This window comes from Leopardus geoffroyi, chromosome A2, assembly GCF_018350155.1.
Source record: "Leopardus geoffroyi isolate Oge1 chromosome A2, O.geoffroyi_Oge1_pat1.0, whole genome shotgun sequence".
Classification (NCBI taxonomy): Eukaryota; Metazoa; Chordata; class Mammalia; order Carnivora; family Felidae; genus Leopardus; species Leopardus geoffroyi.
Window position 1 is genome coordinate 75,523,718 of NC_059331.1, and position 19,824 is coordinate 75,543,541.

Consider the following 19,824-nt stretch of genomic DNA (forward strand, 5'->3'; position numbering starts at 1 on the left):
TCTGTCGGGGAAGTGGCTACCAAAGGGTGTCATTATTGGTGCAGCAGGGAAGTGGCGTATGCGTTAAAAGCCTGCTCTCCGTATTCACTGAGGCAGCTTGAAGTTTGTGCAGGTGGTACCCGCCTGTCGTATGGCCCCGCCGCCATGGGTGGGCACCCACCCCGTCGCCAGCGTAGCTGTCTTCTTCCCAGCTGTGTCCCCGGATGACAGCAGGAGTGGCTGCTTGTGTTCCACTGCCAATGTCGACCGCGACCTGTGTGTCCCTGCCTGAGATTTTCCCCGTGACCCCCGTCCCCCCAACCCCAATACACTGAGTGTGCTGGTATCTACCCTACCAGCGGCTTCCTAGGTGGGTTTTTTCTTGAAATGGGATAAATCCTGGCCTTCACCGGGGTCTAATTTCTGTCATACTTTACAGAAATCTTAATTTAAAGTTTGGGGCATGTTGAGTTTTCCTAGCACAGGTGCAGATTGTCCCCCTTTCGTGCCACGTCGGTCACTTCTGGGTGGGATTGGAGGGAGAGCATTGTGATGCCGCCTGCACCCCACTTTCCTCCTTGTCATCCAGCCAGCCATTCCTTCCAGCAGGTGGTTATGGGGTACTCCCCGGGCTCAGCCCGCTGCTTAAAATCCCCTCCATCTGAACCAGGCCACAGACGGAAGGTAGGCATTGTGATCTCAGTTCCTCGTGTTGAACATGATGGTTCCTAGCTGCCTGTGTTTAGCAGACTGTGTAGCAGGAGCTATGTGGTCAGGCTTTCTCCTTTCTCAGATTCCAGACTTAACCCTGTCACAAAATCCTGAACACATCGAGTGACCTCCTCGGCTCTGTTTTTTACATCCTGGCCGAGGAAGAGGCAGAATCACAGAGGGCAGATCTCAGGGTCTTTAACTGGGAGCAGGGAGGCATGGTGGTGGGGTTTCTTACTTAGATCATGGACTGGGAGAGGAAGGGATGGGTGAGAAGATCTTTGGGAGCCTAGAGGGGGCTTTCCTGTATCTATCTGACGGGAAGATTAGACCCCATGTGGTCAGTAAAAGCCCTACCTCCAGTCTCCACTGTGGACCGTGCGAGGCCACCTTTCTTTTGCATGGGTAATAGAGAACTTCAGACATTTATGTCATTTCAAAGAGACCGTTCTTGGCACGTTTGTGAAGATGGACGCTTATCTGATTTTAAGGTTTTGGGGTGTGTGTTTGTGTGCCCCTTCTGAGTATAGGAGCTTAACTATTGAGAAAGGTATGTAACAAATATAAATGAAATGTGAACTTACTCTCTTTCTCCTGTTCCCTATTTTCCTCCTTCTTAAGGGTGGGAAGGGACACAGAATACACTAAGGTAAACAGAAAATTACTCAAAAGATAGAAATTTTTAAACTTCTGTGATGGAATCTGTCATCAGCATTTCTTTTAAAAGGTAAACATCTACTTCAGGATTACATGTCCGAAGTTATATGTTGTAAATTATGTATTATATAAATTTTACATTAAGTTATATTATGTAAATGTCTTAAGGGATTTAAACTGGATACATCAAGGAAAAAGTATTGTAGCCCTTAATAATGCTTGAATTACTAGAACTAAATCTTTACCAGTCTTAGAGGTTTTACCAGTTTTATTTGGCAATAAAATTTATCCAGCAGATTTTTTCTTAAAGATGTTATTTTTAAGCAGTCTCTATACCCAAGGTGGAGCTCGAACTTAGAACCCCAAGGTTAAGAATGCGTGTTCCCCTGACTGAGCCAGCCAGGAACTTCCCATCCCCACACAAGCAGATTTCTTTTCTTTTCTTTCTTTTTTTTTTTAATAGATTCTTCCCTTTAAAATAAAGACCCTGGATAACTATGACCTTTTTAAAGAAGTTTAATCCTAAAGCAAGTTTGTCTTATTTTATAACATGAATTGCTGTTCAAACATCATTATTAAATTCTTTTTCTTGGCTGAAATGAAAAACAGGCTGCTTCTGACGATTGCAGTTTAAGCCGTGACTAATATCTTACTTTCAAGGAAAAAATTATGAGGTTTTGATTTCCCAAGTTACAAAATAAATTAATTTCTGGCCAATATTTGAAGAACTTTCTGTGACACAAATCTTTTGACTGACAAATGTGTTTTTCTCCATGAATTTTGGTATTTTGCTGCCATCTAGTGGCGTAACTTCATAGTAACTTCAACATTCCGTGGACAGGCAAAGCAAACTGTCCACAAGAAGCCAGTAAAGAAATCTTGTATATGCGTCTCGGTTTCTTCCTTTCTTTTTCTTTTTAAATGTTTATTTCTTTTAGAAAGAGTAGGAGACAAAGTGTGAGTGGGGGAGGGGCAGAGAGAGAGGGAGACACAGAACCTGGAGCAGCACCAGACTCTTGAGTTGTCAGCACAGAGCCCCATGCGGGGTTCGAATCCACGGACCATGAGATCATGACCTGAACCGAAGTTGGAAGCGTAAGCAGCTGAGCCACCCAGGCGCCCCATGTTTCTTGGTTTCTAAAAGTCTGTTTTTGTATTTGTCCATAGCTGCTGCTGTTTGAACGATCTTGGATGAGCAGATGGAAGTCGTGTGTTCTGCACGAAGGGGAAGGGAACATACGGAGCGTGAAGTGGAGAGGCCATCTGATCGCTTGGGCCAATAATATGGTAAAAGCACACCTTCATCTCCCAGATCCTTCTTCAAAGCCGGAAGAGTAGCCGCATTAGGAGGGCTGTGACCAAGAAGAAAGATGCCTCTGCTGCCATGGTCTTTTCTAAGACCTAAAATGGCAACTGCCATCCTACCTGGAAGGTTAAAGACACTGGATTGCTCTAGGCTTTCATAATAGAGTGATTCTTAGCATATTCTGGACTTGACTTTGGAATAAGAAACGCGAGGCATGGAGAATAGCCAAGAAAATGAAAAGGCGTCTTAATAATTGAAGGGCTGTGTTGGGAATGCGGTGTTGAAAACACCATTTGCCTATTAGCCAAGGGCAAGGAACAGTTGCTATGAAACAAGTACAGGATATTGCTGATTTCATTTTCCTCCCAGTATAATCACAGGCAGAAATCAGGCCTGCCTTTTAAAAAGTAGATTGTAATTTTTGGTGTTACGCCCTATTTAAAGTTTACTCAATATGAGTTAGGGCAAGTAGAAAGTTTAAAAATTAGCTTTCGACATCTGGCCTGTCTTTTGGAATTCCAGGGTTTAACTTAATAAATTGGTTCTATTCAGTTTTCAATGGTACAGTTCTCCCAGAATCTACTTTGCTATTCAGGACTTTTCTTAAATTTCTCCTGAGTCATCGTAAAGGTAAATAAACCTGTTTGTTTTTTAATTTTTTTTTTTTTTTTTTTTTTTTTTAGATATTTGTTTATTTACTTTGAGAGAGCTAGAACATGAGCAGGGGAGGGGCAGAGAGAGGAGGGAGAGAGAATCCCAAACAGGCTCCGTGATGTTGGTGCAGTGCCAGACATAGGGCTCGATCTCACAACCCATGAGATCATGATCTGAGCCGAAATCAAGAGTCGGACGCTTAACTGACTGAGCCACCCAGGCTTCCCCCCTGGTTTATCTGTAGTTAGCTGCTTGCTTGATGTTCCCATTTGAGTGCTTTAAAATGTCAGGTGCAGTTTTCCTTACACACAGTGGTTTTTCAGATTCAAAGCTTTTCTAAACAAAAAACAACCTCCATTTTTGTAGCAGAACAACACAATTAGAAATGTTACTTGTCTGTCATCTTGGAAATGCAGTGCTTGATATCTGTGCGTCTCACCCTTGTGTTGTGTTTGAGCCACTGAAGCCATCTGCTAATAGAATCTCTTCTGTCCAGAAAGAAGGGGAGAGGTTTTCTTTTGTTGTGGGCTCTCGTGGGGTTTGTGTGGACGAGGAGCGTGGCTCCCAGCAGTGCTCAATAAACACTGTCAATATTTTGCGGTGCCAGTTATGGGCGGTGTGTGGCAGTGGCTTTATTAAATTTTCCTTTCCTTTCCTTCTCCCAAGTGGAGGATGCCTAACTCTGTTGTATTTTCCAGGGTGTGAAGATTTTTGACGTCACCTCAAAGCAGAGAATCACCAACGTGCCCCGGGATGACATAAGTCTTCGCCCGGATATGTATCCCTGTAGCCTCTGTTGGAAGGACAGCGTGACGCTGATTATCGGCTGGGGGACTTCAGTCAAGGTGGTTTTGCTTGCCTTTCTAATAAGTCTGTGTTGTTACAGATCCGCTGAGGGTGGTCCAAAGGAACAGGAGTTCTTTTTTTATTTAAAAAAAAAAAAAAAATTTTTTTTTTTTTAATGTTTATTTATTTTTGAAGGAGAGAGAGAGAGAGAGAGACAGAGCGTGAGCCGGGGAGGGGCAGAGAGGGAGGGAGACACAGAATCCAAAGCAGGCCCCAGGCTCCAAGCCGTCCGCACAGAGCCTGATGGCAGGGCTCGAACCCACGAACCGTGAAATCATGACCTGAACCGAACTTGGACACTTAACCAACTGAGCCACCCAGGTGCCCAAGGAATAGGAGTTCTTGAATTTCTTCCCACAGCCAAAATGTTTCTCCCTGCTTGTTATTGTCCTGTGATACTCATTTAACGCTCAATTCTCTTCATATGCATAAGTTTGGAGATACATTCTGTCTTTTCCATGCCCTGCAAAACAAATGGGGAGCATTGTTCGTAATGGTGCCTTCATTTATGATCTTTAGATTTTCCATTGCCCAGTTGGCCTTAGCTCTTTATGGAACATGTGGTCGGTTTCAGTGGTTTCTGGATTTTCCATTGTTTTGTGTTTTTTCCATTTCCCTTAGCTTCTCCTCTTAGTTAGAGTTAATGGTGGAAAAGAATGTTACATCTAAATCATCCTGCTTGCTTGGTCCTAGCTGGATGGAGCAGAGGCCCAGACTTCTTACTCGTAAGATTTGGGCCCATTTGGTGGAACACAAGTAAGTGTCTGCCCTTACTCTGCCTGGGTGACAGAGACACAGCCAGTCTACAAAAGCGGACCCAGAGCTCACTCACATTTAGTTTTTACATACCAGTGTTTGTCTTGTATTAGATAGTTCAGAACCCAAAGTCGTTGGCTTCCCTTTAAAAACTTCTAGTTTCATCTAAACAAAATAAACTGAAAATTAACCAAGGCAAAAATAGTACGAGAAAGTATCCCAGCAGCAGTCTGGTGGCAGAGCTCAGGCTTTAGAGCCGGACAGATGTGAGATCGGTTCCACCTTCTCCACGCACTTCCTGTGTGAGCCGCAGCCTGACTCTCCTCATCCATAAATGGGAGTGCTGACTGTGCTCCGGTCCTGAGTTTGGGGGAGGATTAAATGAGGTAATGTGTACAAGGAGCTTAGCATAGCATCTGACATACTGTAAGTGCTGCATAAGCGTCAGTTGTCATTATCGTGCCAGGAAATTCTAGAAAAGTCACGAAAGAGACATGTTTATTTATTTATTTTTTAAAGTTTATTTTTATTTTTGAGACAGAGAGGGACAGAGCATGAATGGGGGAGGGCCAGAGAGAGAGGGAGACACAGAATCGGAAACAGGCTCCAGGCTCTGAGCCATCAGCCCAGAGCCCGACGCGGGGCTCGAACTCACGGACCGCGAGATCGTGACCTGAGCTGAAGTCGGCCACTTAACCGACTGAGGCACCCAGGTGCCCCTAATGTTTATTTTAAATGTACCCTTCTCTGGGGCGCCTGGGTGGCTCAGTCAGTGAAGCATCCAACCTTTGATTTTGGCTCGGGTCACGGTCTCATGGTTTGTGAGATTAGGCCCTGCTCTGGGCTCCACACTGAGCCCAGCCTGGAGCCTGCTTGGGATCCTCTCTCCCTCTCTCTCTGCCCCTGCTCGCACACACATGTGCACGTCCTCTCACTCTCTCAGAAACCAAGAATGTACTCTTCTCTGGAAAAGGAAAGCACGAAAATTGTTAACTCGGTGCTTCTTACTGCGAAAACAGTCATTGTTAACTTGAGGTAAAGTCCTCCTGGCCCTTATGTCGGTGTGATTCAAGTCCTCCTTTCTTTCTTAATTGTTTCCACGTATGAAGCGAACATAGCCTGATTCACATTTAGGATAGCAGCAGAGAAATTGTGTGCAGTAGTCCAGGATAAAAGAAGTAAAAAGTGATTTTCTAGTCTTCCCGCACAGTGTGGTTACTCATCCAGTAAGCTTCTGTTCTGGATATTTTTAAAATGCCTTAAATGGACCAAGTGGCTTTTTGTTGTTGCTTGAAGTTGTGATTTTCTTTTGGTGAGAGACCAGGCAAATGAGCTTTTAGGGACACGTGAGAAGTTTACCGATTGCTACCAGCAATGCTTTCTTCCCTAAGCTGAATGGTGGCCCACAAAGGTAGCATGTCCTAATCCTGCAACCCATAAATGTTTCTCTGTATGGCACGAAATATGATTAATTAAGGATCTTGAGATGGGAAGATCATCTGCATTATCTGGGTTGACCCTAAGTGCAGTCACAGGTATTTGCTTTTTTAATTTAAAAAAAAATTTTTTTAAATGTTTATTTTTGAGAGAGAGAGAGAGAGAGAGAGAGAGAACACAAGTGGGGGAGGGGCAGAGAGAGAAGGAGACACAGAACGTGAAACAGGCTCCAGGCTCTGAGCTGGCAGCACAGAGCCCAATGTGGGGCCCGTACCCACGAACCTCGAGATCATGATCTGAGCCAAAGTCGGATGCTTAACCAGCTGAGCCACCCAAGCGCCCCAGTCACAGGTATTCTTAAAGACGGAGGCCACCACAGAAAGAGGGAAGGCGGTGTGAGTGGGGAGGCAGGGCTGGAGGGACACGCACAGCCACCAGAAGCCAGAGGAGGCATGTGGCAGATAGATTCTCCTCTAGAGCCTCTTCGGGGGGTGCGGCCCTGCGGACGCCTTGATTTTGGCCCAGTGAGACTGGTTTTAGACTTCCGGCCTTCAGAAGTTCGAAAGGAAACACTTCTGTGATTTTAAACCGCTGAGTTTGTCCGGTAGAGTAGCCTTGGGAACGGGCACACTCTGGCCACACCCAAATGAGGATCCAACGTCATTTTTCCCATCAAGTGTTTCTTATTATCGGGGATTCCTCTTAGTAACATTTTGGGCGGTTCTTCTCAGCCGAGAATCCCACTGCATTCTGCTGAGGGAAGACAAGACAGGACATAGCCTTTCCTCCCAGAGAACAGTTTTGTTGGGGAGAGACAAGCACACGGCGTAGCAGGGCCTGCAGTTAGCGCCAACCATTCATTCCTTCATTCGCGCAGCAAATACTTACCGAGTTCCTGCGATGTGCCAGGCGGTATTCTGGCGCTGCAGATGTGTAAATAGATGGATTCTCTCCTGGGCAGCTTTTCGTCCTAGTGAGGGAAGCCATCTTCAAGTGGCAAGTGAACACAGCATGCGGATGACGGTAAGATACCGAGGGGAGTAGTTAGACAGGGAGATGGGGGGAGGGGTTGGGGGTGTGTGCCACGTAACGTAGAGCGGTCCAGGGAAGACCTCTGGCATAATGAACGTGCCCTTTGTCAGAGATCTGGAGGGAGGAGGCTGTGCAGCCGTGGGAGGGGGGTGTCGGCAGGGGCAGCACCCTTGAGGAAGAGTGTGACTGGCGTATCTTTGTGGAAAATAAAGCCGCCATCGCCAGAGTGGATGGAGCAGGTGTGGAGGAGAGGGGAAGAGATGGGAGGGAGGGGGGTGCATGGTGAAGGGGCAGATCGTGTTGGGCCTCACAGGCCTTTGTGCGGTCTTTGGCTTTTAATTTGAGGTGGGAAGCCAGCACAGGGGTTTTGAGCCATGGAGTTAGTTAAATGATCCAACTTGGATTTTGAAAGGGTCACTCTGCCACATGGAGCCAGGAGGCAAAGGGGCAGTGAAGAGGGGAGGTGGGGCGGGGGGCTCCTGAGGAGCCTCGGTGGAAGTTACGGTGTCTTGGGTCAGCCTCATGGAGCCGGTGGGGAGGGAGTGGATTCTGGATGTATTTTGAGCACAGACTCTATACTATTAGTGGTTCCGTGTGGGAAGTAAGAAAAAGCCAGAGCTCGGCGGTGACCCTTTTAAGCTGGGAAACTAGGAGATAAAGCTCCCTTTTACTGACCTGGGAAAGGCTGCCCGTGGAACACGCTTAGAGGAGAAGGCAGGAGTAGATTTTGTGTGTCCACTTGAGACGCCTGTTAGACACGCAAGTGGACAAGGCAGTTGGAGGAAGCAAATTGGCGTTCGTGGGTGAGAACCTACCTGTCAGTGTAAAGGCTCTTGAGGTTATTGATTTGCTCTTATGCGGGACATGAGCTTAGCACTCAGTCCTCGCCCACGTGAGGCAGGTGCCAGGCTGGAGCTCAGGCCACACATGTCTGAGGAGGGAAGAGGGGAGCCCAGCCTCCAGTACCCCGCTGCGTCCTGGTCTTCAGAGGGGCGGTAGCATGGCCAGAGAAACAGTCCGGCCTTGGCGTGAGTTCACTTTTTCCGAGAAGCTTTCCTCCAGCCGGTCGGTAGATGCCCCTGCTCTGTATTTCTGTACTTTCCCTTCCCGCTTGAGTAAAATCCCTCATTCGTCTTCCCCTACTGCACCATAATCTTCCTAAGAAAAAAAGCTATGTCTGTTTCTCAGAAGTCTTTTTTTTTTTTAATTTTAAAAAAAAGATTCTTTTCTTTATTTTGAGCAGGGGAAGGGCAAGAGAGAGAGGCAGAGAGAGAATCCCAAGCAGGCTTCACGCGGAGAGCGCAGAGCCCAATGCAGGGCTCGATCCCAGAAACCGTAAGTTCATGACCTGTGCTAAAATTGAGGGTCAGTCACTTAACTGACTGAGCCACCCAGGCGCCCCTCTCAAAACTCTTGTCTTTTTTTGTTTTGTTTTGTTTTTACGTTTGTTTTAAACTTAAAGAAAGCTTGAGTGGGGTAGGGGCAGAGAGAGAGGGAGACAGTATTCCAAGCAGGCTCCACACTGTTAGCACAGAGCCCAACGTGGGGCTCTAACTCACGAACTGTGAGATCAAGAGTTAGGCATGTAACTGAGCCACCCAGGCGCCCCTCTCAAAACTCTTAACTTAGGACTGGTGCCCTCTAGTTGCTCAAAGTGTTAGGTAGTATTATTTATGGGTTACTTTCTATGATTCTACCTCACACCATTTGAGATACTACTCATGTTCTTTTATCAGCACATTAAAAATCAGCACAGCGTCCGTTTGGCACTGTGGGGCATGCCTGCTAGATAATCGGGTAGATTCCCTTGTAAGTGTGGACAGAAGAATAGCTAATGTGTCTGACCAAAAGTCTAACAAAAGGAGGGGGAAATTAGGGAAGACTGGGGAAGTGTACAGGGCATTGTCTGAGATGGACAGGCGACAGAAAGCAATCAAGGGAGAATATTTCCAGTCACTTCCAAGCAAATGCTTCTGCCTCCACAGCCTTGGGCCGGATCGAGTCCTGCCTTGGAGCGAGGAGTGTCGTGTGGTCACTGCATCGCTGCACAGCAGCTTAGACATGTGTGCATAACATACGAAACCTTCTACTAGTTCACATCCCCCTTGATCTGTCAGTTCTACTTCTAGGAATTTATCCTGTAGAAACAAAAATCCAAAAGTTTTATATCCAAGTATGTGGATTGTATCATGCTGTTGCTTGCCTTTGGGTTACATAGAAGCAAAAATCAAATGTCTAAGAGGGGATTGAGTAGGAAAATTCCAGTACACTCATACAGCGAAATACTATAAAGAATTGTGGAAGAATATGCAAATAATATATCAAATTGTCAGGTTAATAAAAGTAGTTTCCAAAAAAAAAAAAAAAAAAAAGATTGTTAATGTGTTCACTTTGTATCAGAACAATGAATAATATTTGTTTTTTCTCTTTGGGTTTTTTTATATTTTAGAATTTTCTATTTTGTAGCTAAACCTAGGGTAACAGTATTTCTTGTGTTCTTTTATAGCTATCTGAAGAAAAAGGAAAAAACTGATGAAAGTTGTGTATAGTCAGCATCTAACTTTAGGCTGTCTTACCTTGATAGCAGAACTTATGTAAATTTTTGTTGTCATATTACAAAATAGAATATATTCATTTCAGAAAATACAGCAAAAGGGCGCCTGGGTGGCTCAGTCAGTTAGGGATCCAACTCGTTGATTTTGGCTCACGTCATGATCTCACGGTTCGTGGGTTCAAGCCCCACATCGGGCTTTGCACTGTTAGCTTGGGATTCTCTCTCTCCCTGTCTCCTGACCCTCACCCCACTGACTTTTGCTTGCTCACTTGCTCTCTCTCTCAAAAATAAATAAACTTAAAAAAAAAACAAAACTGCTACACATGCACGTATATATCCAAACTGTATACATAGATTTGCTTTTTTAATGTTTTTTTTTTTTTAATTTTTTTTTTTTTTTCAACGTTTATTTATTTTTGGGACAGAGAGAGACAGAGCATGAACGGGGGAAGGGCAGAGAGAGAGGGAGACACAGAATCGGAAACAGGCTCCAGGCTCTGAGCCATCAGCCCAGAGCCTGACGCGGGGCTCGAACTCATGGACCGCGAGATCGTGACCTGGCTGAAGTCGGACGCCTAACCGACTGCGCCACCCAGGCGCCCCAATGTTTTTTTTTTTAAGTTTGTATATTTTGAGAGAGAAACTGCGAGTGGGCGAGGGGCCAAGAGAGAGGGTGAGAGAATCCCAAGCAGGCTCCACTCTGTCAGCTCGGAGCCCAACATGGGGCTTGAACTCACGAACTGTGAGATCATGACCTGAGCTGAAATCTAGAGTCACATGCTTAACCGACTGAACCACCTAAGTGCCCCTACATGTAACTTAAAATAGAGGCTGGCAGGGGTGCTTGGGTGGCTCAGTCGGTTGAGTGTCTGACTTCGGCTCAGGTCATGATCTCACAGTTCGTGGGTTCGAGCCCTGCATCGGGCTCTGTGCCGACAGCTCGGAGCCTGGAGCCCGATTCTGATTCTGTGTCTCCCACTCTCTCTGTCCCTTCCCCACTCATGCTCTGTCTCTCTCTGTCTCAGAAATAAATAAACATTAAAAAAAAATTTTTTTTAAATAAATAAAAAATAAAATAGAGGTTGGCAGACTTTTTCTGTAGAGGGTAGCAGGTGCTTTAGGTTTTGTGGGCTCCATACTGTTTCTGCTGAATATTTTTCTCCTCCTGCCTTCCTTCCTTCCTTTCTAGCCTTTCAAAATGTGAGAACTATTCTTAACTTACAGATCATAAAAAGACAAGTCAAAGGCTGTAGTTTGCCAACCCTGATTTAAAGTACGTAATACATTGATTTTAAAACACCTGAGAGGAAAGATAAAAAATAAAAAGCCACTCGAGAGAAGAAGAGCATGATGCCACTTATACAAAGTATAATTTAGCAACAGTGAAATAAATGACTAATATATAATCAGAAACACAGCCCTAACGCGAATGTTGCCCAGATTCGCCGTTGGGCAGAACTTTATTTGGACGATGGTAGAAATAGTCCCTGGGGCGTCTGGGTGACCCAGTCGGTTAAGTGTCTGACTTCGACTCAGGTCACGATCCCACGGTTTGTGAGTTCAGGCCCTGCGTCGGGCTCTGTGCTGACAGCTCAGAGCCTGGAGCCTGCTTCAGATTCTGTGTCTCCCTCTCTCTCTCTGCCCCTCCCCCGCTCACACTCTTGTCTGTCTCTCTCAAAAATAAACGTTAAAAAAAAAAATTAAAAAAAAAAAAAAGTAGTCCCTAAGTAGAGTTGCTGAGAATGGGTCATTGGAAACGTTTTAAAACGATATTACAGTTTCCCTTCTTTCATTGCCCTTGAATAAGACTTTACTGAAGAATAATGTTGTAGAACCTAAGGAATGGTTGCTATACGTCATTGAAATTAATTTCTATCAGTGAAGTCGATTGTGTGCGTTCCATCTCCGTGCTACACGGCCAGTTTAATGAAAGTGTCCTATAGTGAATGACATGCTATGTCTTTTCCATGCAACGAATGAAAGAACCTGTGAATTTCTTTTCTAGATCTGCTCAGTGAAGGAGCGGCATGCCAGCGAAATGAGGGACTTACCGAGTCGCTATGTTGAAATAGGTATGCCTTCCGCGAGGATAACATGTCAAAAGAGAGTCCATTTTAGTAAAGGGAAACCTAAAATCGTGTTCGCCTTTGGGGCTCGTCCCTTGGCACCTTAGTGAAGTAGGTGGAGAGGCTTTTAAGTTTTGAAACTTTGCTATAGTATTTTTTTTTTTTTTCTGTATTTCTACTTTTTAGATGGTACTTATGTAGTTGGCTTTGAAGTTGAATAACCATGGGTTCAGGTTCTGGTTCTGTTGTTTCCCACCTGGACTTTGGACAGATCCCTACATGCCTCTGCATTCTCATCTATAAAATGTGAGAAAGAACCCCTGCCCCACAGGTGTCGTTGAGAATTCAGAGAGAATCCACGCACGCGCAGCCCATAGCATGGTCCTGACACCTGGTCCTGCCCACGATGTACCCTCAGAATACTCCCCTTCATCGTCACCTGACTAGACCGGGATGCTGTGATCTTTTCTCTGGATCGCTGCCACAGCCTCCTGACTGGTGAATTGCGGGGATCTAGCCTCCCCACCGCAGTCAGCATACAAAGCAGATCGTGTCACCACCCTTCAGCCCATTCCCATGTTTGTGGCACAGAGAGGAGACGCGTGGGATCTGTTGGCCCTCACCCGCGCCTCCAGCTTTAGCTCACAGCAAGTTTCTCTAACGTCTCTGCACTGCGGCCACACTGGCCACTTTTCACCCATCCGTGCACCTTCAGGTCTCTCTAGAAAGCTCTTCTTGCCTGTTTGCGCTTCCTTGACCCTTAATCATTCTTCAGCTCAAGGATTGCTTGAGAAAGCCCGCTGCACCTTGCTAACTGAGTCAGCCCCTCTCCTTTCTCACGCCTGTTTCACTTGCAGTGATTGTGCGATTGTTCAGCGCGGGTCTGTCTATTCCAGCAGACTGTAACCTCCCTGAGGGCTCGCACTGCATCTGCTTTGGCTCAGTGTTTGTGTCTCAGACGCCCGGCACAGTGCAGGTACTAAGTAATGCCGCGTACCGAACGAATCGGCGACTCAGGGACAGCTATTCAGGAGAAGTATGCCGAGAATGACACAGTACTACGTCCGCATCTTGGTTTTAGAACTCAGTGTAAAAGTTATTTGGACACAAGGGATAAAAATAGAGTGACTTTTGCCGATTGAATAGATATAGTGAGAGCTGTTTGGGATTATTCAGAACCAAGCAGAAGGAGACCAAGTTATGTGGCGAAGCTGTTTTGCCATCTTAGAAATCAGCTGAAGAGCTCGTTTCCCTATTTGGATGGGAGGCGGGGAATATCAGTGTGAGTGGTTCTTACAACAAGGTGAAGCTGAGACAAATAATCTGCACACGACTGTATTTCTGGAAACAGAAAGGTGTGTGGTACCTCCATGGCTAACATAGTCATAGCTTTTAAATCTGGGGTGTTTTGTACTTGAAGACAGGAGTGGGTTGGGTGACAGGGTTTCAATAACTTTCTGCCTCAGACGGAGAAATAAATCCACAGTTCGGATTGCGCAGAGGATGGACGATAAGCATGTGTAGAATATGATGGTACCAAGAAAAGCCAAGGAATGAGGAGCTGGAGAAAACTGAAAACTACAAGGTCAGGGTCATTATTTCTGTGTCTCCATCTTCTTTCCTGCTTCCCAGCCAAAACCTCTGAACATCTCAATGCATAGTGTCCTGAGAGAGAAGTATTCAATGTTTTAAATACAGATGAGTGGCGGGGGATGGGGGTTGGGGTAGCAAAAACCCTGGGAGTTTTTAAGGATGGAGGAATTGCCAGGAAGACATAAAAGTGTGGCAACTGTCTTCTCTCCTTAGCTGGTGCTGATCACTCATATGAGCGGTGCGAGTCAGTCCCCCGTGTGGTTCACTTCACCGTCCTGGCAGCCCCCTGTGGGGCAACTGGTCTGCTCCTCAGTCTTGTTCACAAAGACAGTTGGGGCTCAGGGACGTAGCTATCTTGTCTAAGATCTTACTACAGTGGCGTTAGACATGGACAGACTCTAGGGGCGCCTGGGTGGCTCCGTCGGTTAAGTGCCCGACTTCAGCTCAGGGCATGGTCTCATGGCTTGTGGGTTCGAGCCCCACGTTGGGCTCTGTGCCGACAGCTCAGAGCCTGGAGCCTGCTTCGGATTCTGTTTCTCTCTCTCTCTGCCCCTCCCTGCTCACGCTCTGTCTCTATCTCTCAAAACTAAACATTAAAAAAATTTTTAAAAAAGAAATGGACAGACTCTGGCTGCAGAGCCACCGGCAGCTTCCAAGAAGGCAAGGCGGTTTGCCGAATTCCTGTGTGATCTTGATGAACCTTCCTGAGCCAAGCTTTCCGTACCTGTAAAGTGGAGCTGATAGTACCTACCTTCGCAGGCGGTTGTGAGAATTAGACATTAAGTAATGTCTTGATCTCGGTGCTTGGCATACAGTAGGCGCTCACTGAATCATGGTGGTGATTATCACTGTGCAGGCTTCCATCCCAGCTCTGTGACTGCTAATGGCTGGCCCAGTGGTGGCCCCGGAGCCCTGGGATCATGTTATTAAAGTATAGTTCATCTGGACTACAATTTATGTGCAATAGACCGTGTGTGGGTGCTGGCAATATCACATTACTGACGTTTTACTACTGTGGTTAGTGGTTAAGTACCATTTTTTCCCCTCTTGAGAGCAAACCTTTAAGAATATAAACCATTTCCACAGCAGGAGGCAGAGTGGTTTAGATAAGAGTCCTTGACGAGGATAAAGGAAAAGAGAAATATTAGGAGGTCTGGATTACAATTTGCTTTAGCCCTGAACAGTGTGAGCCACACTGTTCTTTAGTAAATGAGGTGAAAATGGCATTGAGGTTAAAGAACTATCGGTGCTGTACATTTCTTAGGAGCCAAATGTTTGTAGCTCTTCCCTATAAATCAGAATCTCAAGAACAACACAAAAAAGGTTTTGCTCTTTAAAAGGATATTAATTTATTCTTATAAATGAAACGAATGACGATAATGAATATGAGGCTTACTGGGCAATCACCAACCCTTGAAAACATTCTCTCTACATAAGGCTTTTTGGATGTCATTTCTTTTTCCAAATTACATTGTGGGGTTTTTTTTTTTTAAGTTTTTATTTATTTTTGAGAGAGACAGAAACAGCATGAACAGGAGAGGGGCAGAGAGAGAGAAGAGAGAGAGAGAGAGAGAGAGAGAGGGAGAGAGAGAGAATATCCCAGGCAGGCTCCACGCTATCAGCACAGAGCCCAGTGCGGGGCTCGAACTCATGAAACCGTGAGAGGATGAACTGAGCTGGAACCAAGAGTCAGATGCTTAACCAACTGAGCCACCCAGGCGCCACCAAATTACATTGTTAAAAGTAGGTTCTGGTCTAAGCCTGCCATAATTATTTGAACTTGGATCTCTTGCACTATCACGGGACTCCCTTGCTCTGTGGCACTGTTCACCAGAGTCTTCCGTGGTCTTCCAGGAATGGCAGTTGGAGAGCTCTTGAGAAATGAAGCCTGTGTTTGTGGGTCATTTTCTGGGTGTCCTGCCAGGACAGATGGCTTACATGTGAGGAATTCACGATTGACTTCCTAGTCTTGATTTCCTATGGAAGCTTATTTCAAAAAACAAAAACAAAACCAAAATGAATCAAAGGAAATATTATATGGGAATCTATGTAAAATGATAGAAGCTAGGAAGAAAGAGAGGGAGGGGAAAAGGGATGTCTTTTCACTTTAATTAAGCAGTGGCCGTATCTTCAGTGATTGTACACCGTGGCTCTTTGAATTTAGCACATTGTTCTATTTTTAGCCTCTTAATTGATTGGGAAACCAGTGACCTGGAAATGAAAGATCCGCGTGCTGGTGGAGACAAGCGTGAGACAATAGTCTTGGCTAGATCTAAGTGTGTCTTCCCATCCACCTGTTACTATGCTGACCCAGATACGCGGGTTCCACGTGAGTGACGTGGTTCATCTCCCTGGCTGAGTCTCAGCAGGAATCAGAACGGTTCTGGTATCATTGAGAGTGTTTTCGCTCAAGGATCTAGCTTTATTTGGTGTTCTGTTATAAATTCAGTTCGACTCTCTTATAATCTCGTAATTCTTCTTTCTGCATTAAATTTTTTCCCTGACATCTTATCATGAGAAAAATTAAAACATACCAACAAGCGAAGAATTCTCACAAAACGAGCACCCATGTGAGCGCTCCTAGGTTCTGCAGTTAAGATTGTGCTGTATTTGCATGTCTGGTCCTCTGTCCATTCCTCTTCAAAGTCAGGACTCTTTCCCTCTCAGTGCTGGGAACTCAAACGTTTGTTGTTGGGTGTGGCATTGGTAAATTTTCTCCGTAGCAAGTATCAGTAGGAAGTCTGAAACACTTGATGTAGCAAATATATTTTGTTCATTTTATAAAAACAACCACCAGGCACATGCCACGTAGACAGAATTTCATTTAACCTTCACAGCCAGATGAACAGGGCTGTTAGCCCACTTCATAGGTGAAGAGACTGAGGTTCAGAGGGGTCAGGTAACCTGCTCAGGATCATTACATTCATAAGCAAAGAAGACAACGTTTGAACTCAGGATATGCCGAGTTTCAAAGCTGTTGCTCATCGCCCCTGTGCCATACACTCTCACATGCATTCCCTCTAGCTCACGCCGGCCCTCAGCTGCAGCCAGAGGAACGGACGAGAATGATGGAGGCTTGCCGTGGGCGTTCAGATAAAAACCATAGGGTAGAAAGTCTATAGAATCCAAACACCCCTTTCAATATGCCAGTGATATTACCCGTTCTTCAAAAGCCAGATGAAATTCTGTGGCTTTTTTTTTGTCTTTATTTTGGTTCAGCCAAGTATCCCGTTCGGAGAAGTAGTTATTTTAGTTCCCCTTGTTTTACTGTGGGACTGATAGCCCTTCACTGTTCGTCTTCCAAATTGTTAGAGAACATCTAGAATATGGGTGCTTAAAGGGAACCAAATCCGGATTTGTGATGTGATGCTTTCAAACATTTGAAGAAGAAAAGCTTTTGTTTGCTCTTTTTTATTGTTTGACTTCAGTTTAGTTGACGCATCAAGGTAGTTTCGGAGCGGGGGAGGGGGGGTTGGTCTCTAAAATTATTTCTGTTTTTCAGTTTAATTGTGGTAAAGCTTAAGGTAAGATCTACCCTCTTAATGTGTTTTTAAATGTTTATTTGAGAGAGAGAGAGAGAGAGAAAGTAGGGGAGGGGGAGGGAGGGGCAGAGAGAGAGGGAGACACAGGATCTGAAGCAGGCTCCAGGCTCCAGGCTCCAAGCTGTCAGCGCAGAGCCTGATACAGGGCTTGAACCCACGAACCATGAGATCATGACCTGAGCTGGAAGTCGGACACTTAACTGACTGAGTCACCCAGGCGCCTCTGCCCTCTTAAATTTTTAAGTGTACAATACACTGTTGACTGTGTGTACAATGTTGAACAGGAGATCACTAGAGCTCACTCATGTTGTTAACTGAGACTTTAGGCCCATTGATTAGCAATTTCCCACTTTCCCCCTCCCGCCCTTGGCAACCACCATTCCACTCCTTGATTCTATGGGTTTGACTCCTGTAAATACATCCTAGAAATGGAATCATGCGGTATTTGTCTTCCTGTGACTGACTTGTTTCACTTAGCATAGTGTCCTCAGGGTTCATCCGTATTATTACAGAATTGTCCTCCTTTGTCCTCCTTTCTTAAGAATTGTCCTCCTTTCTAAAGGCTGAATAATATTCCATTGTCTGTCAATATACCACATTTTACTTATCCATTCCTCTGTTGATGGACATTTAGGTTGTTTCTACGTCCTGCCTATTGTGAATAGTACCACCACAGCGACCGTGGGAACGCTAACATCTCTTTAAGATACTGATTTTAATTATTTTGGCTAAATACCCAGAAGTGGGATTGCTGGATCATACGGTAGTTCCGTTTTTCATTTTTCGTGGAACCTCCATGCTGTTTTGCATGGCGCTGGGCCACTCTGCTCTCCCCCCAGCAGCATACAAGGTTCCAGTTTCTCCACGTCCTCACCAACATTTGTCTTTTCTTTTATGACAATAGCCTATTTACAACTGAAAGTGTAACTTCTTGGTTTGACCCTTTTGACCCAGCAGGTCCTTAACCATTATGACCTTTTCCGCAGTGTAAGCAGCGTGTTGTGAGCCGCTCCCTAAATCACTCCTCATCCGTGCTGCTTCCTGAGTGCCAAAGTTGAGATGAGATTATCACAGGAACTGAGCTCTGTCATTTAGCACAGTGGTGTGGCGAATATTGATTAGAAAATATGCAATTAAATTGCGGACTACACTTGCTTTAAATGGCTTTTGTCTTATGTGTACTATTGGCTCCTGGCTTGAATGTTTTTGTTATTTTGTCCATTAGTCACCCCTTCTATTTTATGCCTGTGTATGAGGTCTTCTCCCTGGTTTGCTGATGTGAATGGTAAAGTCGTTTTTACCTTCATGCATCTGCTTCACAGCACAGCCCTGAAGATGTTGGAATGTTGTAATATCCAAATGCATTTTCTTAAATCAGTGGTCAGCCTGATAGAGTGCCCAAACTTACTGGAGAGTCATTATGAAATACTAGCGACTGAGGGGTCACATTCTCTTGGGAGGAAGGCACTATCACAAAGGGACCTCGATGCTTTTTTCATAAGTGAATGCAAGACAATGAAAGATAATTGTTCCTGTTTGGAAATTGCTTGAGAAACTCCTGTTTGTTTGCTTTTTAAGACTGAGAGGCCAAAATCTATAGCATATGATTTTATTTAGCTCCAGTAAAGATACCAAATCCTCTGGGTCACATCTGCTGGGGATTTTGAAAGCAACAAACTGAAAACAAGGGCCTAGAACAAAGAAGGAGTGCAGATTGTCTGTGCTGAGTGCTCTTGTGCTTTGTAGCACAGCAAATTCAAGGGAGGGGCCAGGCACCCCGGCCGCCGGCCACGGAACCACCAGAGGACTGTCAAAGCCTTAACTTGCATTTCTGCCAACTAACCGTAGCACACTTTTAACCTGAGTATCTTTGTTCTGATGTATGCTTTCTAGTGTGACTTCTATCTGGGAAAAGGAAGCCTTCAGATTCCTGCTTGAGTTACCTTCTACTTAACTTAAGAGGTTACCTTCTACCTAACCTCTCTGAACTTTAGTGTCCAGTCCCCCCACCCCCGTCCCAAAATCAGTACAGGGTGGTTATGGTAAAAAGAAATCATGTCTGTGCAGTATTCTGCATCCTGACCCTCCGCATAGGGAATGTTCATTAAACGGGAGCTGTTCATAACACTACGATTATATTCAGTTACTCAGAGAGAAAAACAGCATTTCTTTTAACAGTCAGACTAAAATACTTTTGTCCACAAAGTCATTTGAAATAGGGATGCCTGGATGGCTCAGTAGGTTAAGCATGTGACTCGATTTTGGCTCAGGTCATGATCTCACGGTTGGGGAGTTTCAGCCGTGAAATGGGCTCTGCTCTGATAGCACGGAGGCTGCTTGGGATTCTCTCCCTCTCTCCCTCTCTCTGTGTTCCTCCCCTGCTTGTGCTCTCTCTCTCTCAAAATAAGTAAATAAACTAAAAAAAAAGTCAATTGAAAGAGAATTGGGGGAAAGGTATAGGTAAACATTTACCATTCCGAAGAGATTAGTATAGTTCATGCCTGCATTTTTCAGTAAAATGTATCTTATAAACCTATATGATACAGATGCAAGTAATCAAGAATATTGATTTAAATATCACTTACAGGTCTGAATACACTGATAGTAAGACAATCTACTTGTGAATTATTTGGAAAATGGTCTTTGTGTTCAGACCTAAAATCTTGATTTTTATCCTTTACAATTTAATAT

At 45.0% G+C, this 19,824-nt stretch overlaps 1 protein-coding gene across 2 annotated transcripts in view; it reads left to right on the forward strand.

Moving 5' to 3' along the window:
- VPS41 (VPS41 subunit of HOPS complex) overlaps positions 1 to 19,824 on the forward strand; it is a 186,967-nt gene that overhangs the window by 105,796 nt on the left and 61,347 nt on the right. For both annotated transcript variants that reach the window (XM_045494370.1, XM_045494371.1), the window contains 3 exons: positions 2,515 to 2,634; positions 4,006 to 4,152; positions 11,938 to 12,004. In XM_045494370.1, coding sequence (XP_045350326.1) covers positions 2,515 to 2,634; positions 4,006 to 4,152; positions 11,938 to 12,004 — 334 coding nt within the window. The remainder of the gene's footprint in view (positions 1 to 2,514; positions 2,635 to 4,005; positions 4,153 to 11,937; positions 12,005 to 19,824) is intronic.